Here is a 26822-nt window from a genome sequence, read left to right as displayed (position 1 = left end):
ACTTTATTTTGTCTCTGAATATTTCAGGTGTGTCTTTACCGGCGGGGAATCGTATGATCTTCAACTACTTTGTGGATCTACAGACAGGTGCCTTCGTTCCCTGGGATGAGTTGGTTCCTAGCACCGAGAGTCTTATACGCAAAGGTCTGCTCACACCTTTACCCTCTCTGGTGTGCAGCAAGCATCCATACATGCACTTTTCAATCGTACCATTCAAGAGTGCTAAGATGAGTTTCAAGTTTATTTTCCTTATGTAATTTCACTGGAAATCATACTCACCAGAGCTCTCACATTAAAAGAACAGCATTAAAAACAGCAGTATTAAAACATACAGCATTAAAGGTTAGGGACTCATATTATACGTTCACTTCCTCAGGACTGAACACATCCTCAGGTTCTGAATCATTGCAGTTGGGAGGAGCCCTGGGAGAGTCTAACACAACAGATACCACCAGCTTTCTGAGATCAGGCCCCATCTGCAGCAATGATACTGTCCGCTACTCCTTTCTAATGAGCCTGCTGCTGCTCAACAAACAACCAGTACTTCTCACAGGTGATTCAGTCGAGATTTCACTCTGTATTATATAAGACTATAGGATCATTCTTTCCCCCAATTACATGCCTGTTGCTTACTATTCATGTTCTTGACAGAAAAAAATGGTTGTCTTTAACCAACTATTTTATCATTAAAAATATTTAAGAGGTCTCATAATGAGGTTTGAATTGACTGGATTCTGGAGTTAAATGAAGTTTGGGTATTCTTAAGTTAATGAGGTTTGTTTTGACTATTAGGGGATTCTGGAGTTGGAAAAACCATTCTCATCCAAAGCATTCTAAAGAAACTACAGAGAGACGGAGGAGAAATGGTGAATCAAAGGACTATGCTGGGACAAGTCTTTCTGCACAACCAATCCAAGACAGCCAGGTAAAGCTAACGTAAAACACAATTCTCTTTTGTTGATCTTGTAAAAAGTACATTATGTTGAGAAAGACAGTGAGCTTCAGTATTATTGTGTAAGAAAGGCCCAGAAAGGCTGAGAGACTGATACGAACAAGCAACCTAATGTACTGTAACTTTTCTCCAGCCTGCTGGAGGATGTTAACCTGCTGACAGCTGTGTTTGGGGGAGATGCAGATAAGTCTACAGACGGTGATTCATTAAGTAAGGTTTAGTCAGGACTATCTAGTAGTCGTCAGTAGTAGTGAGCTTAACTAGTGAGTAAAGTTAGTTGTCTGACTAAAAGCCACATGTTCTCCTATTACCCTTCTGCTGAGAAAATGCTTTATTCTTTAATGTGAACAATTTATTGGTGCCATAATAATTAAAACCACAAATATTGATTGCCAATTTCTGAGAAAATTGTATTTTCAACCAAAAAGTTGGTATTTTCCAGGTGGCTTGTTAAGCAGCATGCCGTTTGGAGTGTTGCACAGGATGCGTAGTCCCAGCTATACCTCAGAATCCCCAGGAATCCTGACCTGCACCCTCCAGTGCACTGCTCGTACAACCACTGCCTACATACAGGCACACATGTTACAAAACCTCGTCAAGAAAGGCAAAAATAACCTTGGTGCACCCAAAAATAAGTCTGTGAGTCAAATGTCATTACATAAACATGCCTGATAATTAACATTTAAAGTGTTGGATGCTCAAAGTACTCTAATGGATTCAAAATACACTAAAGATGGATGCATAATCAGCTTTGATGTTCTATGTTTCTCTCCTCAGGTCTTGGTGTTTGTAGATGATTTGAACATGCCAACACTTGATAGTTATGGCGCCCAGCCTTCCATGGAGTTTATTCGCCAGTTCATCGAGCTCCAGGGAGTATTTGATGCCAAGACTCTCACCTGGAAGGTACAGTACAATAACAATGGTGTTATTAGAGTTCGTGTCGACCATTTCCCTGTGATGCGTGATGCAAATCATAGCTATGTAGAACAGAACCGGGAGGCTTATTTTCTTCCTCGTTTGACATCAGATGTGATGAATAGGCCTAGTCTCTATACAGAACCGTGTTCTTGTGGTTTCTATTAATTGTATGCTAGTATGTTAGCTCCAGGTCTCTATTTGTTTATTTTCTTTGCTTTTGTAATTTGACCCCTTTTTCCCCCAATTTTGTGATACCCAATTGCGATCCAATCATATCTCATCGCTGCAGCTCCGCAACGGGCTCAGGAGAGGCGAAGGTCGAGTCATGCGTCCTCCGAAACAAGACCCGCCAAGCCGCGCTGCTTCTTAAAACCTCTCTAGGGTATGTGGGATGGTAGCGTCCCACCTCGCCAACAGCCAGTGAAACTGCAGGGAACTAAATTCAAAACAACAGAAATCCCATAATTAAAATTCCTCAAACATACATGTTTTTTTACACCATTTTAAAGATACACTTGTTGTAAATCCAGCCACAGTGTCTTTATGACGAAAGCACACCAAACGATTATGTTAGGTCAGAGCCAAGTCACAGAAAAACACAGCCATTTTTCCAGCCGAAGAGAGGAGTCACAAAAAGCAGAAATAGAGATAAAATTAATCACTAACCTTTGATGTTACACAATACATGTATGTTTTGTTCGGTAAAGTTCATATTTATATCCAAAAATCTGAGTTTACATTGGCGTGGGTCGTGGAAATTTCCTGTATTACCAAATCACAAGAGAGCAAACCACACACAAGTCAGAGTTATCATAAAGTCCATCTTTAATTATATGAGCTTCACCATAGCCCTGTGACTCTCAGATCAATTCAGTGTCTATAAATGAATCCTCTGAGAGTGCTTACATATTGGCAACTGAGATGCTTTATAGCAAAGACACACATAGCCAGACAGCATTGGCTATAAATTATCGTTCAGTTTGGTCTCCTAAACTAAGGTCTTATCTCGTTCTTGGTACCACTTAGAACCAAACACATTACCTCATCCAATGGCATATATCAAATACACCCCCTCCTGGACAAGATCAGAAAAGATTGAGCCTCTTAGGTCATATACTAAATCAAGATAAGGGCAACCTCAGAGGGGACATGTAAATAGTTAGACACGTTCCCATAAGAAGACAGGCCTGACCTCTCCCCTCTCTGGGGCCCAATGTGACTAAGCCCTGGCAGAGAAGGGATAACTGCAAACTGCAAACAGTATTATCCAAAAGAAAACATTCTAATGACAAATATCTCACATAAGCATTATTATATAAATACAACATCTTATTTATCAATGTTACCTAACTAATTTTGATTCTGCTATTACACGCGTTATGTAGTTCTAAAACATCTGGTGATTTTGCAGAGAGCCGCATCAATTTACAGAAATACTCATAATAAACATTGCTAAAAGATACAAGTGTAATACATGGAATTTTAGATCCAACTTCAGAGTGTATGCATATTCTAGCTATTATGGCTGAGTAGCAGGCAGTTTAATTTGGGCACGCTTTTCATCCAAAATTCCCAATGCTGCCCCCTACACCTACTCGCTTAACCTGGAAGCCAGCCACACTCTAGTATTGGAGGAAACACTGACGACTGAAGTCAACTGATGACTGAAGTCAGCCTGCAGGCACCTGGCCCGTCACAAGGAGTCGCTAGAGTGCGATGAGCCAAGAAAAGCCCCCCGGCCAAACCCTCCCCTAACCCGAATGACGCTGGGCCAATTGTGCACCGCCCTATGGGACTTCCGGTCACGGCCAGCTTTGACACAGCCTCGGATCAAACCCCAGGCTGTAGTGAAACCTCAACACTGTAATGCAGTGCCTTAGACCGCTGCGCCACTCGAAAGGCTCCAGGTCTATCTTATTAATGAATATATACTGGAACAATGATGTTTAAATATCTGTATCTGCAGGGCATCCAGGATGTGACTCTGTGTGCAGCCTGTGCCCCTCCGGGTGGGGGCCGTCAGAACCTCAGCCCCCGTCTGCTAAGACACTTCTCTGTCCTGCTGCTGCCACACCCCTCTAGCAACACCATGCAACACATCTTCCAGGTCATTGCCTCTCAGTCTTTAGTTGATTAGCTGCAGCACATCCTATACTAAGCCTACTGTATGTGTAAGTGCCAGCTGTGTCGCTATGTAATATCAAATTAGGGGAAGTACCTGAAATGCTTTCTGTCTGGTATATCAACCAGGTCCAACTCGGGAAGTTCTTTGGTATCAGAGATTTCTCCAAGGAGGTGCGTAAATGCAGAGAGGCCTTGGTGTCTGCCTCCATCACTGTCTACAATGAGATGTGTCAACGCATGATGCCCACTCCAGCCAAATACCACTACACATTTAACCTCCGAGACCTGTCCAAGGTAAGACACACACATTCTCATTGGTTTCTCTTCTTCCACTGCCTTTTACTATTGTGTGTGTTTAAGATCGTCTACAATACAGTCAGACTGCACAGAATCACTGATCTACAAGTCACCTTGCACTGCACCTAACTACTCATTATGTGATCAACATGAGTGATTCTGCACCTCGCCTTACTCAAACTGATCCCCTTAAACACTGTGATTAGCTTAGGTATAGAGAGAGGCGCTTGACTATTGATATGCAATGGTATTCTCTCTATAGCTGGTCCAAGGCCTGATGCAGACCAGCGACTCTCAGCTGAACTCATTGGTAATCTCTCTATAGGTGGTCCAGGGACTGATGCAGGCCAGCGACTCTGAGCTAAACTCAGAGGAGGCTGCAGCCTACCTGTTTTCCCACGAGACCTCCAGAGTGTTCCACGACCGCCTGGTCAACGAGCAGGACAGAGAACTGTTCTTTCAGATACTGTCCAACGAGCTGCACAGTTACTTCAAGGTACTGGTAGCCACCGTGTCAAGAGTGGTCTCACGTGTACACAGTAACTCAACTGCTGAAATGTGTACTCTAGACGCACTTCAGGCCATTCAGAATGAGTTCTCTTTTCTTCTAATGTAATCCATTTATGCCAAGCTTATGCACATTTTGATTCCTGTGTTGCATTTATAAAAGGTTTTATTTGGGGACATTTTGCAGACGGTCTTTCACAGAGCGACTTAAAGTTAGTGCATTTATCTTCAGATAGCTAGGTGAGACAACCAAATTTGTGTTGAAAATAGTTAAACGTGCCTCCCGAATGGCGCTGTAGTCTGCATCGCAGTGCTTGAGGCGTCACTACAGACCCGGGTTCGATCAAAGGCTATGTCGCAGCCGGTTGCGACCGGGAGACCCATGATGCAGCGCACAATTGGCGCAGCCTCGTCCGGGTTAGGGGAGGGTTTGGCCGGCTGGGATGTTCTTGTCCCATTGTGCTCTAGCGACTCCTTGTGGCACGGCCGGGCGCATGCACGTTGACTTTGGTCACCAGTTGTACCGTGTTCCCTCCAACACATGCGGTGTGGCTGGCTTCTGGGTTAAGCGAGCAGTGTGTCAAGAAGCAGTGTGGCTTGGCAGGGTTGTGTTTCGGAGGACACATGGCTCTCGACCTTTGCCTTTCCCGAGTCCGTAGGGGAGTTGCAGCGATGGGACAAGACTGTAACTATGCATGTCTGCCTGCTTTATATAGCAAGCCACAGTCACGTGACTCACTGTCTGTAGGAGCGAACCATGAACGGGATAGTGTACCTAATAAACTGGCCACTGGACACTGAGTGTAAAATTACTTTCCAGTTACTTTTTCTTGTAACTTGTTCATGCATGACTGTTAAGGTGTCCTGGCCACCAGAGGAGCTGATGAGAGAACCCATAGCATTCGGAGACTTCCTGGATATGAGCATCCCAACTGCTTCAAGGATCTATAAGCACCTACCAGAGTTGAAGAAGATCCAGGCTGTACTGGAGGAGTGTCACGCTAGTCATGGAAGGAAAGCCTCTCAGGTACATTTCACTTTAGCCACACTGACTCACCCACAATAGCATCTGCTAAACACGTGGATGTTATCAATATAATTTGATTTGATTTGACTATTTCTTTACAGTACAGTAAGCTACCAATGTGCAATCTTGATAAGATTAATATCTGCATGATAATAACAAATGTATTTTGTAAATAGTGTGTGTGTGTGTGTGTGTGTGTGTGTGTGTGTGTGTGTGTGTGTGTGTGTGTGTGTGTGTGTGTGTGTGTGTGTGTGTGTGTCTGTGTGTGTCTGTGTGTGTGTAGTTCCCCATGGTGTTTTTCAGGGAGGCAGTGGAACACATCACTAGAGCCGCCCGGGTTTTCAGATTGAAGGGAGCACACATGATGCTGGTACCTGTCCTGGACACACCTTTTAGATCTCTGATGTCACTGAGACACTTTCCCTGTATGCTCTCTTTTAGAGTGTGGGCGGTAACTGTAACGGTAAATTAGAAACGGACCGTTTATCATTCTGCAGTACACCTGTCAGTCAACTGATCAAGACATCCTGTGGCAGCTGTAGGCCTAGTAATAACGTGTATTCGTTGTCATAGTGACAACACAGACCATTCGGTGATTCAGGGTGTGTTCATTGTCATAGTAACAACACAGACCATTCGCCGCTTCAGGTGTGTTCGTGTGTTCGTTCGTCAGGGTGTGTTCGCAAATAACACTTCAACGTACATGTAATTAATGTGGCCACCAATATACTCACACATGCCCAGTTATTCAGGCAAGCTTACCTCGCCCTCTGCCGTCTCTTCTCTCCGAGCAGCCTCGCGCACCTACAAACAACAAAGATTTAATATAACCTGTTTTTGATTGGTCGTCAATGTTTTGTCATCGGAGGGAAAGGGAAAAAAACTCCCTCGGTATCGTTCTCCACTCTTTGTGTAGTTATCATTGTAGCTCTCCTGTTCGCTTGAATTAGAACTGTTTTAATTGAATAATACTATACTAACTGAAGGTAAACCATATAGCTCAATAATATGTTGTTCAGGTTCCCAATGGCTATTGCATCACTATTACACGTTCATGGCTCCTTCCTGCTATTTGATCGATTGATTCATTGATTGAATGATTGATCAATTGATTGATTACTGATAATGACTGACCACTTTATTCCCTCTGTGTAGATTGGACTGGATGGCACAGGGAAGGAGGAATGTGTGACTCTGGCCTGTCATGTGTCTGGAAGCCATCTCTACAGGCTGTCTGTCTGCCGGAACTGCAGCTACTCAGACTTCAGAGATGACCTCAAGAGGGTGTTCAGACTGGCCGGGATCCAACGTAAAAACACTGTGCTGCTCATCACTGACTCAGACATTGTCAAGGTCCGTTTAAAGTGTGAAAGACAGTAGGAAGATGAGTTAGAGAAGATTAGTTGGTCCATATCTGTTACGTACTGTTGTTATCTAGCCTGGTTCATATCTGTTACGTACTGTCGTACTGTCATATCTGTTACATACTGCCTGGTTCAGATGTTACGTACTATCATTAGCTAGCCTGGTTCAGATGTTACGTACTATCATTAGCTAGCCTGGTTCAGATGTTACGTACTATTATTAGGTAGCCTGGTTCAGATGTTACGTACTATTATTAGCTAGCCTGGTTCAGATGTTACGTACTATTATTAGGTAGCCTGGTTCAGATGTTACGTACTATTATTAGCTAGCCTGGTTCAGATGTTACGTACTATTATTAGCTAGCCTGGTTCAGATGTTACGTACTATTATTAGCTAGCCTGGTTCAGATGTTACGTACTATCATTAGCTAGCCTGGTTCAGATGTTACGTACTATTATTAGCTAGCCTGGTTCAGATGTTACGTACTATCATTAGCTAGCCTGGTTCAGATGTTACGTACTATTATTAGCTAGCCTGGTTCAGATGTTACGTACTATTATTAGCTAGCCTGGTTCAGATTTACATTTACATTTAAGTCATTTAGCAGACGCTCTGTTACGTACTATTATTAGCTAGCCTGGTTCAGATGTTACGTACTATTATTAGCTAGCCTGGTTCAGATGTTACGTACTATTATTAGCTAGCCTGGTTCAGATGTTACGTACTGTCGTTAGCTAGCCTGGTTCAGATGTTACGTACTATCATTAGCTAGCCTGGTTCAGATGTTACGTACTATTATTAGCTAGCCTGGTTCAGATGTTACGTACTATTATTAGCTAGCCTGGTTCAGATGTTACGTACTATTATTAGCTAGCCTGGTTCAGATGTTACGTACTATCATTAGCTAGCCTGGTTCAGATGTTACGTACTATTATTAGCTAGCCTGGTTCAGATGTTACGTACTATTATTAGCTAGCCTGGTTCAGATGTTACGTACTATTATTAGCTAGCCTGGTTCAGATGTTATGTACTGTCGTTAGCTAGCCTGGTTCAGATGTTACGTACTGTCGTTAGCTAGCCTGGTTCAGATGTTACGTACTATTATTAGCTAGCCTGGTTCAGATGTTACGTACTATCATTAGCTAGCCTGGTTCAGATGTTACGTACTATTATTAGCTAGCCTGGTTCAGATGTTACGTACTATTATTAGCTAGCCTGGTTCAGATGTTACGTACTATTATTAGCTAGCCTGGTTCAGATGTTATGTACTGTCGTTAGCTAGCCTGGTTCAGATGTTACGTACTGTCGTTAGCTAGCCTGGTTCAGATGTTACGTACTATTATTAGCTAGCCTGGTTCAGATGTTACGTACTATCATTAGCTAGCCTGGTTCAGATGTTACGTACTGTCGTTAGCTAGCCTGGTTCAGATGTTACGTACTATTAATTAGCTAGCCTGGTTCAGATGTTACGTACTATCATTACCTAGCCTGGTTCAGATGTTACGTACTATCATTAGCTAGCCTGGTTCAGATGTTACATACTATCGTTAGCTAGCCTGGTTCAGATGTTACGTACTGTCATTAGCTAGCCTGGTTCAGATGTTACGTACTATTATTAGCTAGCCTGGTTCAGATGTTACGTACTATCATTAGCTAGCCTGGTTCAGATGTTACGTACTGTCGTTAGCTAGCCTGGTTCAGATGTTACGTACTATCATTAGCTAGCCTGGTTCAGATGTTACGTACTGTCGTTAGCTAGCCTGGTTCAGATGTTACGTACTGTCGTTAGCAGCCTGGTCCCTAGATCGGTATCGTTGGTAAAAGTAGTCCATTCTATTGATCACCTGTGACATCTTCTCTGTGTTTTGTTCAAAGGAGTCAGTCCTTGAGGATCTGAACTGCATTCTGAAATATGGTGATGTCCCTGGCCTGTTTGACAACGATGAGATTGATTCAATCACTGTGGATCTCAAGTCATCCATGGAGAGCTCTATCGGTGAAAATAGAGAGGAGATGTACTCTTATTTCATAGAGGTACAGTACGGTATAATATTCAGGTGTGTTCGTGTGTTCGTTCGTTTGTTGATTTATGCAATGGTTTGAGAAGAAGTATTTAACTTCTTCTTCTTTAGCAAGTTCATCAGAGACTACACATCGTCCTGGCCCTGAGCCCTGCTGGGATGCGTCTGAGACAGTACTGTTGGGCCCACCCGGCCCTGCTCTCCTGTTGTAACATAGACTGGTACAGTGAGTGGTCTAAAGATGCTCTGCTGCAGGTAGCCAACAGCACCATCAACTCTGACCACTTTGACTGGCTCGGACAGGTACAGTAGTTCCTCATTCACCAGATAATGACAAGCGCTATTTGTATGTGCACTACAATTCAACCTCTATCTGCAAATGTGTACATGAAATAAACCAAAAACAAAATAAGGTTAATTGTACATATTGAATGAAGATTATGTCCAGAATCTGGAACCCCAGTTGTTTACCTTTCAGGTCCTGCAGAACAAGGTAGCCAGAGTGTGTGTGGATATCCACCAGAGCTCAACCCAGATGGCTGCTCAGTATCTGCAGGAGATGAGAAGGCCCTACTACATAGTCCCCAGCACTTTCATCGAGTACATAGACACCTTCACCAAGATGTGTCATTCAGAGGGGTCTAAGCTCCATAATGTCAGGTTAAGGCTGGAGGTTGATCTATTGATTGATTGAGTTGTTGGTTATGACTGTTATTTTCTTGGAAATTATGTTTGCTGAGTGGAGAGTAATATTAAAAGGACTGTAATATTGTCTGTTTTTTCCCACAGAGATCGTTTTAGTAACGGACTCTCTATATTATCTGAGGCAACATCTCTAGTCACTGTCATGCAAGATGAACTTCTAGCTCTAGGCCCACAGATAGAGGAGAAGTCAAAGGTAAATAAGAGGATTCAATATCAAGATAGGGTGTTCAGATTTTGAGAGAAAGAGAGAGTGTGACTAATTGATTGTGTGTGTGTGACTGACTGATTGTGTGTGTGTGTGTGACTGACTGATTGTGTGTGTGACTGGCTGTGTGTGTGTGTGTGTGTGTGTGACTGGCTGATTGTGTGTGTGACTGACTGACTGATTGTGTGTGTGACTGACTGACTGATTGTGTGAGTGACTGACTGACTGATTGTGTGTGTGTGACTGACTGACTGATTGTGTGAGTGACTGACTGACTGATTGTGTGTGTGTGTGACTGACTGACTGATGTGTGTGTGTGACTGGCTGACTGATTGTGTGTGTGTGACTGACTGACTGAGTGTGTGTGACTGACTGACTGACTGACTGACTGATTGTGTGTGTGTGACTGACTGATTGTGTGTGTGTGACTGACTGACTGACTGACTGATTGTGTGTGTGTGACTGACTGACTGATTGTGTGTGTGTGACTGACTGACTGACTGATTGTGTGTGTGACTGACTGACTGACTGACTGACTGATTGTGTGTGTGTGACTGACTGACTGATTGTGTGTGTGTGACTGACTGACTGACTGATTGTGTGTGTGACTGACTGACTGATTGTGTGTGTGTGACTGACTGACTGATTGTGTGTGTGACTGACTGACTGACTGACTGACTGATTGTGTATGTGTGACTGACTGACTGACTGACTGATTGTGTGTGTGTGACTGACTGACTGACTGATTGTGTGTGTGACTGACTGATTGTGTGTGTGTGACTGACTGACTGACTGACTGACTGATTGTGTATGTGTGACTGACTGACTGACTGACTGATTGTGTGTGTGTGACTGACTGACTGACTGATTGTGTGTGACTGACTGATTGTGTGTGTGTGTGACTGACTGATTGTGTGTGTGTGACTGACTGATTGTGTGTGTGTCTGACTGACTGACTGATTGTGTGTGTGACTGACTGACTGATTGTGTGTGTGACTGACTGACTGATTGTGTGTGTGTGACTGACTGACTGACTGATTGTGTGTGTGACTGACTGACTGATTGTGTGTGTGACTGACTGACTGACTGACTGACTGATTGTGTATGTGTGACTGACTGACTGACTGACTGACTGATTGTGTGTGTGTGACTGACTGACTGACTGATTGTGTGTGTGACTGACTGACTGACTGATTGTGTGTGTGACTGACTGACTGACTGACTGACTGACTGACTGATTGTGTATGTGTGACTGACTGACTGACTGACTGATTGTGTGTGTGTGACTGACTGACTGACTGATTGTGTGTGACTGACTGATTGTGTGTGTGTGACTGACTGATTGTGTGTGTGACTGACTGACTGATTGTGTGTGTGACTGACTGACTGACTGACTGATTGTGTATGTGTGACTGACTGACTGACTGACTGATTGTGTGTGTGTGACTGACTGACTGACTGATTGTGTGTGTGACTGACTGACTGACTGATTGTGTGTGTGACTGACTGACTGACTGACTGACTGACTGATTGTGTATGTGTGACTGACTGACTGACTGACTGATTGTGTGTGTGTGACTGACTGATTGTGTGTGACTGACTGATTGTGTGTGTGTGTGACTGACTGATTGTGTGTGTGTGACTGACTGATTGTGTGTGTGTCTGACTGACTGACTGATTGTGTGTGTGGCTGACTGTGTGTGACTGTGTGTGTGGCTGACTGTGTGTGACTGACTGACTGATTGTGTGTGTGACTGACTGATTGTGTGTGTGTGTGACTGACTGTGTGTGACTGACTGACTGACTGTGTGTGTGTGTGTGGCTGACTGACTGATTATGTGTGTGACTGGCTGGCTGACTGACTGACTGACTGACTGACTGATTGTGTGTGTGTGTGTGTGGCTGACTGACTGATTGTGTGTGACTGACTGTGTTTTGGACAGGAAATAGAGATATTGATGGGAAAACTGAAAGAGGATTCTCAAGCTGTGGAACAAGTCCGAGCCATCGTCAAAATCGAAGAAGACATGATGGTGCAAGAAACACGGATCGTTCATGAATATGCAGAGGTGAGGTGAACATCAATATGCAGAGGTGAGGTGAACATCAATATGCAGAGGTGAGGTGAACATCAATGTGAATATGCAGAGGTGAGGTGAACATCAATGTGAATATGCAGAGGTGAGGTGAACATCAATATGCAGAGGTGAGGTGAACATCAATGTGAATATGCAGAGGTGAGGTGAACATCAATGTGAATATGCAGAGGTGAGGTGAACATCAATGTGAATATGCAGAGGTGAGGTGAACATCAATGTGAATATGCAGAGGTGAGGTGAACATCAATGTGAATATGCAGAGGTGAGGTGAACATCAATATGCAGAGGTGAGGTGAACATCAATGTGAATATGCAGAGGTGAGGTGAACATCAATATGCAGAGGTGAGGAGAACATCAATATGAATATGCAGAGGTGAATTTAAATATGCAGAGGTGAGGAGAATATCAATATGTTTTTATGAGAGTTCTACATACACTCACACTCACCCTTTGATAAATGTGTTCTCTGTTGACTGTGGGTAACATTTTGTTTATGTAAATAATTTGTTCCCATTGTGTGTTGTAAAACTGTAGGATGCCACGGCAGATTTGAATAAAGTTTTGCCTCTGCTGGAGAAAGCAGTTTCAGCTTTAGATGCTCTGCAAAAGAGCGACATTTCAGAAATAAGGCAAGTGAATAAAATCATGCTTAATTCTTCACCTAAGCATGCCTTTTCCTTTCATAAACACTTTGGGGGGGGTTACAATATTGTTGTCAAATTTACCTGATCGAAACATTTTTCCAAGTAGAACTAATGTTTTGACGCAACGAATCAATATGACACACTGTCGATATGTAATAGTGAATTCATTCTGAATTGAATGTATTGATCTCCTGTTCATTTTTTGGCTCCAGAGTATACACCAAGCCTCCAGAACTGGTCCTGACAGTGATGCATGCAGTCTGCATCCTGCTACAGCAGAGGCCTGACTGGACTACAGCTAAACAGCTGCTAGGAGACCCTGGCTTCCTCAAGAGACTGGTCAGCCTGGACAAAGACAGCCTGCCAGAGAAGGTACAGTATTTAGGCCCCAATCATACCTTGAGATGTGCTTATCTTCTAGCTTTAGATTCTCTTGTTTGTTATACTTGTTTATAAGTGTCTTGTGGTCCTGTGTGGCTCAGTCGGTAGAGCATAACGCTTACAGCGCCAAGGGTTGTGATTTTGATTCCCGCTAGGGAAAATGCACGCATTGCATAAAAGTGTCTGCTAAATGGCATATATTATATTATAATAGTGCATGATACTATGTTTGAATTGCTGTAGGTGTTTCTGAAGTTGAGGAGGTATTCTAAGTGTCCTGACTTTAACCCTGCCAAGGTGGGCATGGTGTCTATAGCCTGTCGTTCTATGTGCCTCTGGGTGCTGGCTTTGGAGCACTACCATGAAGTCTACAAGGTACACTTTGACTGTTGTGTGCCTTTAGTTCTCCAGAAGGAAATATTACCTTATTGTTAATCATGAATGCAACAGTGTTATATTGATGTCCTATCTTCCCCAGATAATTGAGCCCAAACGGAACAAAGTCAACGTGGCCCAAGCAGCATTGGTGAAATCAGAATCGAATCTGATGAAAAAACAGAAAAGACTATCGAAGGTAAGATATTTACTGTTTGTTAACATGTTTGATAATTCATTCACACAAATGACAAGGGCTCGTTGCTCCGTTCAGTGTATGCTTTTATCAATGAATTGATTGATTGATTGATTGATTGATTGGTTGATGATTTATTGTTCTGTGCTGTCTGTTTAGATCGAGGAGCATCAGAAAGCTTTGGAGGACCGCTACGATGCCAGTGTGTCTGAGAGACAGGACCTGGGGAGACGTAAAGAGAGGACCATGAACAGAGTGCAGAGAGCTGCTTCACTCATATCAGCCATGTCTAATGAAAAGGTCCGACCAAACAGTTCCTATACAATAGTAAATATTGTTGAATTTCATAAATCCAGACCAATATGGCACTTATGGATTTGGGAGTCTTTGGGAGTCAAAATATACAGATTCCGATATTTCTGCCGATACATATGTTTTTTTAGATGAAAATGTCACTGTTTTAGGTGCAAATTGAACTCCAAAAGAGATGCATCCCTACAATGACACTTTGAATGCTGATTTCTTCCATGCATGCTTTCTGTTGATTTGACCTGCCTGTTGCCCTGTGCGTGTCTGTGTGTATCTCTTGTGTATCAGGATCGCTGGGAGAAGGCAGTGTGTGACCTGGACAACAAGCTGCAGCACATAGTGGGTGACGTCATGGTTTCCTCAGCATTCATCACGTACTGTGGACCTCTGACAGCCGACTACCGTAAAGCCATGGTGAAGAAGTGGCTGGACTTCTGCCACAACATGGAGATCCCTGTCTCTCCTCAGTACACCTTCACCTCAGCCATGACCGAGAAGAACCAGGTGATGTGGTCATTTAGCAGTTTTTTTTTTATCCTAAGCAATTTATAAAATTGCCAGCATTGACAGACACATAAATGCACTGATCGACATTCAGTGGTGCAAGTAATCTCTTAACATTAGTCTAATTTAATTCAGAGCTATAGCTCCGCACGATAGTGGATTCCAAGCATTCTGGGGTGGTATCCATCTCAAAGGATCATAAAGCTCAATCTCATGTGAATGTTCACAGAATATTTTTAAGAAATTGCAAACAACAACGCACGCATTTTGTTTTGGCATGTATTGCCATAATGCACCAGATTTAGCTATTTTCTCAACATTTTAATGATATCGAAAAATCTTATCTCCCTCAGGTGAGACACTGGCAGAACACAGGCCTGCCACCAGATCAGAACTCCACAGAGAATGCTTTGATCGTGAAGAACGGTCCCCACTGGCCCCTGCTGATCGACCCCCAGGGCCAGGCCACCAGGTGGATAAGCTCTATGGAGGGGGTCAGGCTCAGGAAGATGCTGGCCTCAGACCCCAACTATATGAAGACAGTGGAGAGGGCCATTCGCATGGGGGACGCTGTCCTTATTCAGGTACTTGCTTAGGCTACTTATACCTTTTAGTTCTTTGGGGAGCATAGATTATTTGACAAATTTCCTCCAGCGCCTTCTGTGTTGATCTCTTATTCAGGTATTGCCAGAATATACACATTTGATTGATTTTAATTCTACAATATAGAATCAAAGATTGTGATTCCCAACAGTAACCAGGTTTCCATCCAACCTTTTTATCAGAGTAAAGTACATGTGAATGGAAACAGTCTGTAAACATTCCAAATGTCCACAAAACAAAATACGCTAGACAAGGTGGGATCTTTTTGTGTCTGTAAAAATAAGTATGCGAGAAATAGCAGTGGAAACTTTTGATCTAATAACCATCTTATCAAAGTAAATGTGGAGTCATACGATGATATGTTGTGGTCCTCCCGTACGACTCGGGGAAAACATGCAATTTATTAGGCTCATGAATGATGAAATCAGTTATGATGAACTTCACAGGGGGGTGAAAGTTCACAGTAATGAGCTTAATGCTGCTGTCCAATAAATATAGATGGTCTTATTCTGATTGATGTTTAGCTGCCGTTTGACAAATAAAAATTATTGCGCTCTTTTGTCCATAATAACTTCATCAAGTAGGCCCATCAAATTCAACTCTAGACCTCAAAGCAAGTTTCACTGCCTTTTTTCACTGTTGCCCTCTAATCAGGGACTGATTTAGAACTAGGACACCAGGTGGGTGCAATTAATTATCAGGTAGAACAGAAAAGCAGCAGGCTCCGGACCTCGTAAGGTAAGAGATGAATACCCCTGATGTAGGCTATACCCACACTGTATCTGCGAACTGTTGGCTAGAGGCCGCTTGCCAACACTGGAGTGGGCACATTCATTATATAACGCAACAGTTTTAGTGACAAAACCATCAGTAGAGTTGAAAATGCGATGGATGATGAAAATGCGATGGTATTTAATAACAAAAGGTATTTTTATGTACTCTACGTCATCACGCACAGCCTTTTATCCACAAGAGGTCAATTTGATGGAAACATCTCTGGTGGGAAATGTGGATTGTTTTTATGCAGATTTGTGCATATTCACATAAAAATCAGTTGCCAATTGAATGGAAACTTAGCTTAGGGGTTTTCTTAAATGAAGCTGATGTACTAAATGAGATCAAGATTATTAGTCCTTATCGATTCTTCCCTTTGACCATTCTTCTGTTTTCAGGATGTTCTTGAGAACATAGATCCCTGTCTTCAGCCAATCCTGATCAAGAACCTTACAATACGAGACGGTCAATCATTCATCAATATTGGAGACACTGAAATTGAGTACAATCCCAACTTTAGGTACATTTATTCATTCAATTGAGCCCTTATTTTCATCAAATGACCCTTCATTAAAAATATAAATGTTCATATTTGTAGCAGTAGGAATAGGTCTTATAAATTGTCACAACTCCTCTCCTCCTCATCTCCTGCCTTTTCCTTCTCCTCTCCCCTCTCCTCTCTTTCTCACCGAAGGCTCTACCTGGCCACCTGTCTGCCCAACCCCCACTTCCTCCCGGCAGTGTGTGTCCTGGTGAAGCTGATCAACTTCTCGGTAGAGTACGAGTGTCTGCAGGAGCAGCTGCTGTCCAGCGCGGTGTCTCTGTATCAGCCGGAGCTAGAGCTGCACCACAACCAGCTCCTGCACACTATTACTGCTGACCTGTTCAGCCTTCACGAGCTGGAGAACAGGTCCCTGCTGCTGCTGCAGGACACCCAGGGTGAGCGAGGGAGGGAGGTGGACGGGTGGATGGATTTTGTGCCGTTCCACCTGTCCCTAAATGTAAAGTAAAAATCTTGATCAAGATCGACTGTTGGCTTTGCTTCGAGCACTCTTTCACTATTGTTTTTACTAAGAGGATAGAGAAAAGATAGAGATGAGCACATTGTCTCCCTTCACCTAAAATGTGACCTATTAAAACACTAATACTTTGTCTTGCTTCAGGACACATATTGGACGACCAGGACCTCGTTGATAACCTGAAAAAGTCCAAGGTCACCTCCAATGAGATCTCCGTGCGAGTTGAAACGGCTAAGGACAAGGAGAAGGAGATCGACGAGGTCCGCAAGAAGTACCTCCCTATCGCTAACCGTGGTGCAGACCTGTATTTTGTCCTGGCCGACCTCACCCAGATCAACTACATGTACCAGTTCTCCCTGGACTGGTTCAATGACATGTATGTGAAAGCTTTGCAGGTGGCTACGGAAGGCCAGGAGTGGCCCACCCTGGACGTGTCCATGCCTGTGATGGGCACCCTGTGCCCGGCTGGAGCTAAAATCCTGAGGAGGGCTGTGGTGGTACCTGGAACATGTGCTCCCAACATGGGGGACTTTAACCTTCGTCTCCTCAAGATGATGAACGCCATCACTGAGAGTATATACAAGGTAACAGTACTGATGATGAACGCCATCACTGAAATTATATACAAGGTAACAGTATTGATGATGAACGCCATCACTGAAATTATATACAAGGTAACAGTATTGATGATGAACGCCATCACTGAGAGTATATACAAGGTAACAGTACTGATGATGAATGCCATCACTGAAATTATATACAAGGTAACAGTATTGATGATGAACGCCATCACTGAGAGTATATACAAGGTAACAGTACTGATGATGAATGCCATCACTGAAATTATATACAAGGTAACAGTATTGATGATGAACGCCATCACTGAAATTATATACAAGGTAACAGTATTGATGATGAACGCCATCACTGAGAGTATATACAAGGTAACAGTATTGATGATGAATGCCATCACTGAAATTATATACAAGGTAACAGTATTGATGATGAACGCCATCACTGAGAGTATATACAAGGTAACAGTATTGATGATGAATGCCATCACTGAGATTATATACAAGGTAACAGTATTGATGATGAACGCCATCACTGAGAGTATATACAAGGTAACAGTATTGATGATGAACGCCATCACTGAGAGTATATACAAGGTAACAGTATTGATGATGAACGCCATCACTGAAATTATATACAAGGTAACAGTATTGATGATGATGAACGCCATCACTGAGAGTATATACAAGGTAACAGTACTGATGATGATGAACGCCATCACTGAGAGTATATACAAGGTAACAGTAATGAGAGTAACAATTATGGACAGGTAACATGCTATTTTCTTTTGGGTTTTAAGCATCTTAAGTGGAGCTTGATTGAGTTTCTCTATTTGGTTTTCTGGCTAGCATCTACCCAGCTAGTGAATTAACAGGTTTATAGGACAAGAACACATACCACTTTTTGAAATATTTGTTGTAAAATCCATCACTGGTGTTTGTTCGTTCTAAAAACAGTGTGAAAATGGAACTTGGAAGTTTTCAAATGCGAGACTAGTGAAATACTCAATATTATCTAGTCTTTCTGCTGTGGATCTCCTCTCCTTAATATCTCACCCCCCTCACTCTCTCTCTCCCCCTCACTCTCTCTCTCTCCCCCTCCTTACTCTCTCTCCCCCTCTTTACTCTCTCTCTCCCCCTCCTTACTCTCTCTCTCCCCCTCCTTACTCTCTCTCCCCCTCCTTACTCTCTCTCTCCCACCTTACTCTCTCTCGCCCCACTCTCTCTCTCTCTCTCTCGCCCTCCTTACTCTCTCTCGCCCTCCATACTCTCTCTCTCCCCCACTCTCTCTCTCCCCCACTCTCTCTCTCCCCCTCCTTACTCTCTCTCTCCCCCTCCGTACTCTCTCTCTCTCCCCCTTCCCCCTCCAGGAAGTGTCCCTGGCCCTGTTTGTGGACCACCAGGTGGTTTTCTCCTTCCTGATGTGTTGTAACATCATGAAGACCAACAAGCACAACATGATAGTGGGAAGCACTGAGTTCCTGCCTGCTGAAGAGTGGAAGATATTCCTACACTCTGCTGTGCTGGCCAGCATGATGGACTCAAAGAGAGCCGAACAGGAGGAAGGTAAAAAATACCTGCTGTGTCAGGCATCTGTCAGTAATATGAGGTCGCATATTGAATCAGAGATTGTCTTTAGAGGGCTCCAAACTGTCTTTCAATTGGAAAATAAGTAGACCATGAATGAGTGAGCATTTGAGTAATTAAGGGGGGTGACCACAGTAAAATTGCTGAGTGCATCTGTGTGTGATTGTCTCACTAGGGGAGCTCCTGGGCGAGCGTCCGGACCACCCGTGGCTGACAGACAGCATGTGGGCACAGTGCCAGTACCTGTGTGCCCACCTGCCCTGCTTCGCCACCCTCTACAAGTCCATCCAGACCAACCGTTTGCAGTGGGAAATGTTCCAGCAAGCTAGGAACCTCTATGACTTCCTCAGTGAGCCCTACACTGGACACGCTGGTTCTGGTACTGAAGGTCGGTGTTGCTGCGCTGGAACGTGAAGCTTCCCTGGTGAACATTGGGTTGCTTGACTTATTCCTTGAAGCTCTTGTGCAGAAAAGAGCCTTGACTATGGCATCTCCAGTGAACCTTGCTCTGGTTTTCTGTCCTGTGTTCCCTGATGCACATTGTGTTTGAATTCACCACAGAGTATCATTTCCTTGACTTATCTCACAGAACCTCTTCATGGTAATGACAAGCCATACACGTTCCCCCTCACCAATAGAATCCCATTCTAGCTCGTTCCCCCTCACCAATAGAATCTCATTCTAGCTCGTTCCCCCTCACCGATAGAATCTCATTCTAGCTCGTTCCCCCTCACCGATAGAATCTCATTCTAGCTCGTTCCCCCTCACCAATAGAATCTCATTCTAGCTCGTTCCCCCTCACCGATAGAATCTCATTCTAGCTCGTTCCCCCTCACCGATAGAATCTCATTCTAGCTCGTTCCCCCTCACCGATAGAATCTCATTCCAACTCACCTCCTGTGTCATGAATGAATGTGTGTGTGACATCATGATGTGGTTTGTCTGTCTATCTGTCCAGGAGAGTCATCCCAGTCAGCAGCAGCCTCGAAGGACAGGCATCTCACCAAGTGTGTCCACATCTTCCCCTGGGAGAGCCTCTCAGGCTTCCAGAAGATCATCTTGGTGTGTGTGTGTGTGTGTGCGCGTGTGTGCGCGTGTGTGCATGCATGTGGGTTACAGATTTGTAAGAACTCAAAACATTCTCCTTGATAAATATGATGAACTCTGTTGAGGCTGTCTTTATCTCCCAGGTGAAGATCCTGAGGCCTGAGTGTCTGAACACGGCAGTGAAAGCCTTTGTCATAGAGAAGATGGGTTCTAAGTACCTGGAGGTTGGAAAGATCTCCCTGAGAGAGGTGTATGAGCGCTGCTCTGCCAACGTGCCCATCGTATTCCTCCTTTCCCCTGGTAAGACTACTGCTACTCTTGTGTACTAGACATCCTCCCTTAACTGTTGTGTAATAACCTTGGTGTTAGGCTGCTCGTTCCACCCTTTTTCTCACTAGTAGGATTTGGGATGGACACTGGGACACTCAAAGCTTCTTTTACACCTTTGAAATTCCTGGACAATATGGTGTAGTACAAGCAGCTTTAGGTCATGTCTGATGTCCTTATTCTTCCCCTGTCTGTTCAGGCATGGACCCAGCTTCCCTCCTGGTGCGTCTGGCCCAGGAGCTGAGGGGTAGCAGCCTGCACCTGGACATGGTGTCTCTGGGTCAGGGTCAGGGCCCCAGGGCAGAGGAGCTCATTTACAAGGCCCAGGTCCTCAAGGGCCGCTGGGTCTTCCTGCAGAACTGCCACCTGGCCGCCTCCTTCATGCCCAGACTGCAGACTGTCGTCAACTCGTGAGTGTACAACAGCACTTGTTTTGAGCTTTTATTTTGCATGTTTTTATGTCTTAATATAGTCTTTATGCTGATGGGTAGTGTCGTGTGAGACAATATGATGTAGTATACGTTGGTTTGAAACCACGTTGAAGCACAGAGGGTCCTGTGAGATGCCTTTAGGTGTGGTCCTGTTAGGTGCTTCTACCCAACAGGACCCAGCTGTAGACAGATGTCTCTCCACAGACCTGAGTATTTTTCATCCCTTCTGCTCAGGTTGAAGTGGAAAGGCTCAGACCTGGACCCTCACTTCCGTCTGTGGCTGTCCTCTAAACCAGACCCAGTGTTCCCTGCCTCCATCCTGCAGAGAGCCATTAAGGTCAGCCAGGCCTTCGTTACCACAGCTTCCCGTTAGAGGGCCATACACCTATAGAAGTATAATTAGTGAGTTTATTTCTATGGTGTACCCATGAGTGAACCAGTCAATCTGTCATCGTCTGAGGGGCTTTGTCTCTTCTAGACATTCTATTGCACATCCCTCAGATACACAGAACACAACAATGTCTGTTGTTGTTTCAAATTCATTGCCAATGATTCTGTTCCTTTAGATAGCGGTAGAGCCTCAGTTACTAATACAGTAATTCTACTTCCTGTCTTGTAGATAGCGGTAGAGCCTCAGTTACTAATACAGTAATTCCACTTCCTGTCCTGTAGATAGCGGTAGAGCCTCAGTTACTAATACAGAAATTCCACTTCCTGTCCTGTAGATAGTGGTAGAGCCTTAGTTACTAATACAGTAATTCCACTTCCTGTCCTGTAGATAGCGGTAGAGCCTCAGTTACTAATACAGTAATTCCACTTCCTGTCCTGTAGATAGTGGTAGAGCCTCAGATACTAATACAGTAATTCCACTTCCTGTTCTGTAGATGGCGGTAGAGCCTCAGTTACTAATACAGTAATTCCACTTCCTGTCCTGTAGATAGTGGTAGAGCCTCAGTTACTAATACAGTAATTCCACTTCCTGTCCTGTAGATAGCTGTGGAGCCTCCTCGAGGTCTGAAGGAGAAGCTCCTCCACACCTTCAGTCCCAGTGGAGAGGTGACCGAGAGGAGCTTCTGTAAAATGGACTGCAGCCCAGCCTGGAAGACTTTGCTCTTCAGCCTCTGCTTCTTCAACGCCATCGTGCAGGAGAGAAAGAAGTACGGCCCTCTGGGGTGGAACATACCCTACACCTTTACATCTTCTGACCTGGAGGTACATTATGATGAAACACATACTGTTTCCAACTCAACAGAGCTTCTCAGCTTAGAAGATAATGACACAGATCCATTTAGATTGAGAGAGAGCATCGTCATTGTCTCTTGTCTTGGCTCTGTCTGTGTGTCTTAGGTGTCCATGCTGAACCAGGAGAGTCTCCTGCGGGCTGCGGAAGGTTCCGAGCTGCCATGGGCGGCCCTACGCTACCTGACGGGTGAGGTGATCTACGGAGGGCGTGTCACCGACCCCTGGGACCGCCGCTGCCTGCTTACCATTCTCCACCGCTGCTATACCCCCTCAGTCCTGCAGGACGGACACAGCTTCTGTCAGGCTCAGGTAGGAGTCAGACACACCCCTCCACCTAACACTGGCATCACAGTCACATGATCCATGTCAACATACTGATAAAGGAATGAATAAGATAATTGTGATGTCATATGGTTGTTTACCTACTTTACATCTGTCTGCTACATTACAAAAATGTAATTTAAAAAAACAAAATATTCACAGATTTAAACACAATTTTGTTGTAGTATATTTCAGAAATTAATAAAAAATGTAAATCTGAAATGTCTTTAGTCAATAAGTATTCAACCCCTTTGTAATGGAAAGCGTAAAATAGTTCAGGAGTAAAAATGTACTTTTAAATAAGTTGCATGAACTCATTCCGTGTTCAATAATAGTTGTTAATATGATTTTTGAATAACTACCCCATCTCTGTACCTCACACATACCTCAATCGAGTAGTACATTTCATGCACAGATTCAACCACAAAGACCAGGGAGGTTTTTCAATGCCTCGCAAAGAAGGGCACCGATTGGCAGATGGGTAAAAAAAAAAAAAAGCAGACTGAGTATCCCTTTGAGCATGGTGAAGTTACTAATTAGGCTTTGGACGGTGTATCAATACACCCAGTTGTTACAAAGATACAGGCGTCCTTCGTAACTCAGTTGCCGGAGAGGAAGGAAACTGCTCAGGGATTTCACCATGAGGCCAAAGGTGGTTTTAAAACAGTTACAGAGTTTAATGGCTGTGATATGAGAAGACTGAGGATGGATCAACATTGTAGTTACTCCACAATACTAACCTAAATGACAAAAAGAAGGAAACCTGTACAGAATAAAATATTCTAAAACATGCATCCTTTTTGCAACAAGACACTTAAGTAATACTGCAAAAAAGGTGTGAAAGAATAAACTTTTGTGCTGAATACAAAGCGTTATGTTTGGGGCAAACCCAACACATCACTGAGTACCACTCATATTTTCAAGCACGGTGGTGACTGCATCACGTTATGGGAATGCTTGTCATTGGCAAGGACTAGGGAGTTTTTTTAAAGGATAAAAATAAAAGGAATACAGCTATAAGCACAGGCAAAATCCTAAAGGAAACCCTGGTTCATTCGGCTTTCCAATAGACACTGGGAGACAAATTCACCTTTCAGGAGGACAATAACCTGAAACACAAGGCCAAATCTACACTGGTTGCTTACCAAGACGACATTGAATGTTGCTGAGTGGCCTAGTTACAGTTTTGCCTTAAATCGTATTGAAAATCTATGGCAAGACTTGAAAATATCTGTCTAGCAATGATCAACAATCAACTTGACAGAGCCTGAAGAATTTTAAAAAGAATAATGGGCAAATATTGTACAATTCAGGTGTGGAAAGTTCTTAGAGACTTACCCAGAAAGACTCACAGCTGTAATCACTGCCAAAGGTGCTTTCATTTAATACATTTACAAGGGGTATGAATACTTTTTGAAGGCACTGTATATTACATAATGAAATATAACCCTAAAGCAAAATTGTATGTTTCTGTTATTCTCTCTCTGTCTTCATTGAGAGCATTATATTGTATTTCTCTTGGCAGGGCTACCCTCCCTTCCCTAAAGACGCCAGCTGGCCCCAGTGTAGAGCCTACATAGAGAACATGCCCGACAAGGACCTGGCAGAGGTGTTTGGCATCGACAGCAGTGCAGAGACGGTGATACTGCAGAACCAGACCCAGCAGTTGCTGCACACTATCGTCAACATGCAGCCCAGGCTCTCTGATAGCAGCCTGCTAGTCAGGTGGGTCTCCCAGGGGAAATCTAACCCACCAATAGATGTATTACTTATATCCTTTTGGCAATACTGAGCCAAGCGGAGCTGTACACAGCTGGTATGGTTAAGCATCCACTACAGTTTGCTGGAAAGGACAAGGTGAACATAAAATATCCAAGGCAACACAATATGGTTCAGTTCGGCACGTGAATTAGAAAAACGGCTATGTTATATAGTGTAAAGAATGTTAATGAAATGCTGAATTCTTCTTCTGTTTGTTTGTGTGGAGCAGAGACAGACAGTGCCAAGATGGCGTAGTTCTGAGGATGGCCATGAACATCCTGAAGAAACTACCAGAGACAGTGGAGGTTGATCGTGTCACAGAGAAAACACTATTCCTCAGAGACATCATCGCCAAAGTCAACTTTGTAGAATCATCTTCATCTGACCAGGGTAACTTACATACTCAACCCTTTACACTTGTTGGGATCGGGATTACAAAAGAAACACGAACTGCATAAACATGATAACAATTGAAAGGGAACAGTTTGGATATTATGGGGAAATTATTAGACCGAAGTTGAGGACACAACAGTTCAAATGACACCAGACTGAATCCAAACATTACACTGTTGATTTTATGTGCATTTTACGTTTACTGTACTTTTCACTACACTTGTTTACGAAATCAGAAAATACTCTGGATACATTCAGTAACAATATTCCTAGAAAATGTGGGGTAGTAGAACCATAAGTCATGAAAATGACAAGGGCTTGAGTGAGAGGTCTAACTGGTCTACAAGTGGCCAATAACCTCTCAAAGTGTGCACGGTTCCTAAGTCATTTCAATGCACTTTTATGACTCAAAAGCCATTGAGGAGCTAGGACAAGCACACTTGTAGTTGTTTTGTTTCGAACACAACCCTGCATCCCTGAGTTTTATGATTTGGAAATGTGAAGTGCACGTTTGGACTCACAGGTGTTTGGCTTGTATGACATAAAGGTGGTATTTATGATAATCCTCAACGTCTCATCATTCAAAATACATAGTCATTTTCATTTACAGCATTTATATCACCCAGACAACAAAAAATTGTCAAAAGTTACCCAATTAGCTGGAGGGATGGGGGCAACTCCTAGTCACGTGTGGTGCTCAAGTTCAGAACGTCTGTCAGTCAAAACCCATACAGAGCTGTGAAGTGCAGAGCCAGAGCTCTGACGTCATTTATAGCATGTTACTGTACAGCCACTGCGTTCCAATTTAGTCACTTAACAGCCATTTTTATCAACCTGTATATGGGTACAAGTGGAAAGGGCTACGAATAGATTAGAATAAATGTATTGTCCTCTGAAAAGGAAATCATTTTTCACAGGTTGTACCTTTTCTTATTTTGACTCCTCTGAGTGAGAGTGTGAGACTTAGTGAGAGGGACATTGAGAGATTCTATATATCTATCTGTGTCCATTTTTGTTCATAGTTCTTACTGAAAGCCGCCTTGTGTGTCTGTATGCATCCGTGTATGTACTCTGAAGGTGAGAGATGCACAGCCTCGGCCTCCTCTGCCCTGCTGGTGATCCTGCGACAGGAGATTGACCGGTTTAACTACCTCCTCTGTGTGGTGCGCTCCAGCCTCCTTTCCTTCTCTGCCTCCATCAGAGGAGAGGTGCTGATGAGTGAGGCTCTGGCGGAGGTCTACACTGCCCTGCTCACCATGATCGTACCATCAGACTGGAAGGTAGGTCTATACTGCCTTGCTCACCATGATCGTACCATCAGACTGGAAGGTAGATCTACACTGCCCTGCTTACCATGATCGTACCATCAGACTGGAAGGTAGGTCTACACTGCCTTGCTCACCATGATCGTACCATCAGACTGGAAGGTAGGTCTACACTGCCCTGCTCACCATGATCGTACCATCAGACTGGAAGGTAGGTCTACACTGCCCTGCTCACCATGATCGTACCATCAGACTGGAAGGTAGGTCTACACTGCCTTGCTCACCATGATCGTACCATCAGACTGGAAGGTAGGTCTACACTGCCCTGCTCACCATGATCGTACCATCAGACTGGAAGGTAGGTCTACACTGCCCTGCTCACCATGATCGTACCATCAGACTGGAAGGTAGGTCTACACTGCCCTGCTTACCATGATCGTACCATCAGACTGGAAGGTAGGTCTACACTGCCCTGCTCACCATGATCGTACCATCAGACTGGAAGGTAGGTCTACACTGCCCTGCTCACCATGATCGTACCATCAGACTGGAAGGTAGGTCTACACTGCCCTGCTCACCATGATCGTACCATCAGACTGGAAGGTAGGTCTACACTGCCTTGCTCACCGTGATCGTACCATCAGACTGGAAGGTAGGTCTACACTGCCCTGCTCACCTTGATCGTACCATCAGACTGGAAGGTAGGTCTACACTGCCCTGCTCACCTTGATTGTACCATCAGACTGGAAGGTAGGTCTACACTGCCCTGCTCACCATGATTGTACCATCAGACTGGAAGGTAGGTCTACACTGCCCTGCTCACCTTGATCGTACCATCAGACTGTAA

At 43.9% G+C, this 26822-nt stretch overlaps 1 protein-coding gene across 1 annotated transcript in view; it reads left to right on the top strand.

Moving 5' to 3' along the window:
• The window catches only part of LOC135526893 (dynein axonemal heavy chain 6-like), a 57244-nt gene that overhangs the window by 27710 nt on the left and 2712 nt on the right, over positions 1 to 26822 (top strand). Inside the window, exons 33-70 of the mRNA XM_064955561.1 lie at positions 28 to 170; positions 412 to 553; positions 793 to 925; positions 1086 to 1162; positions 1395 to 1591; positions 1730 to 1858; positions 3840 to 3980; positions 4124 to 4291; positions 4620 to 4790; positions 5661 to 5828; positions 6112 to 6198; positions 6984 to 7181; positions 9069 to 9227; positions 9326 to 9517; positions 9693 to 9874; positions 10004 to 10112; positions 12068 to 12193; positions 12759 to 12853; positions 13081 to 13240; positions 13493 to 13624; positions 13728 to 13823; positions 13980 to 14120; positions 14418 to 14633; positions 14987 to 15217; positions 16409 to 16530; positions 16705 to 16949; positions 17174 to 17613; positions 18972 to 19167; positions 19364 to 19576; positions 20147 to 20250; positions 20379 to 20535; positions 20762 to 20972; positions 21228 to 21334; positions 21988 to 22205; positions 22341 to 22544; positions 24082 to 24281; positions 24547 to 24707; positions 25788 to 25990. Of these exons, the coding sequence (XP_064811633.1) occupies positions 28 to 170; positions 412 to 553; positions 793 to 925; positions 1086 to 1162; positions 1395 to 1591; positions 1730 to 1858; positions 3840 to 3980; positions 4124 to 4291; positions 4620 to 4790; positions 5661 to 5828; positions 6112 to 6198; positions 6984 to 7181; positions 9069 to 9227; positions 9326 to 9517; positions 9693 to 9874; positions 10004 to 10112; positions 12068 to 12193; positions 12759 to 12853; positions 13081 to 13240; positions 13493 to 13624; positions 13728 to 13823; positions 13980 to 14120; positions 14418 to 14633; positions 14987 to 15217; positions 16409 to 16530; positions 16705 to 16949; positions 17174 to 17613; positions 18972 to 19167; positions 19364 to 19576; positions 20147 to 20250; positions 20379 to 20535; positions 20762 to 20972; positions 21228 to 21334; positions 21988 to 22205; positions 22341 to 22544; positions 24082 to 24281; positions 24547 to 24707; positions 25788 to 25990 (6374 nt within the window). The remainder of the gene's footprint in view (positions 1 to 27; positions 171 to 411; positions 554 to 792; positions 926 to 1085; positions 1163 to 1394; positions 1592 to 1729; positions 1859 to 3839; positions 3981 to 4123; positions 4292 to 4619; positions 4791 to 5660; positions 5829 to 6111; positions 6199 to 6983; positions 7182 to 9068; positions 9228 to 9325; positions 9518 to 9692; positions 9875 to 10003; positions 10113 to 12067; positions 12194 to 12758; positions 12854 to 13080; positions 13241 to 13492; positions 13625 to 13727; positions 13824 to 13979; positions 14121 to 14417; positions 14634 to 14986; positions 15218 to 16408; positions 16531 to 16704; positions 16950 to 17173; positions 17614 to 18971; positions 19168 to 19363; positions 19577 to 20146; positions 20251 to 20378; positions 20536 to 20761; positions 20973 to 21227; positions 21335 to 21987; positions 22206 to 22340; positions 22545 to 24081; positions 24282 to 24546; positions 24708 to 25787; positions 25991 to 26822) is intronic.

The sequence above is a fragment of the Oncorhynchus masou genome, chromosome 32 (assembly GCF_036934945.1).
Source record: "Oncorhynchus masou masou isolate Uvic2021 chromosome 32, UVic_Omas_1.1, whole genome shotgun sequence".
NCBI lineage: Eukaryota > Metazoa > Chordata > Actinopteri > Salmoniformes > Salmonidae > Oncorhynchus > Oncorhynchus masou.
This window is presented reverse-complemented; position numbering and strand designations above follow the sequence as displayed.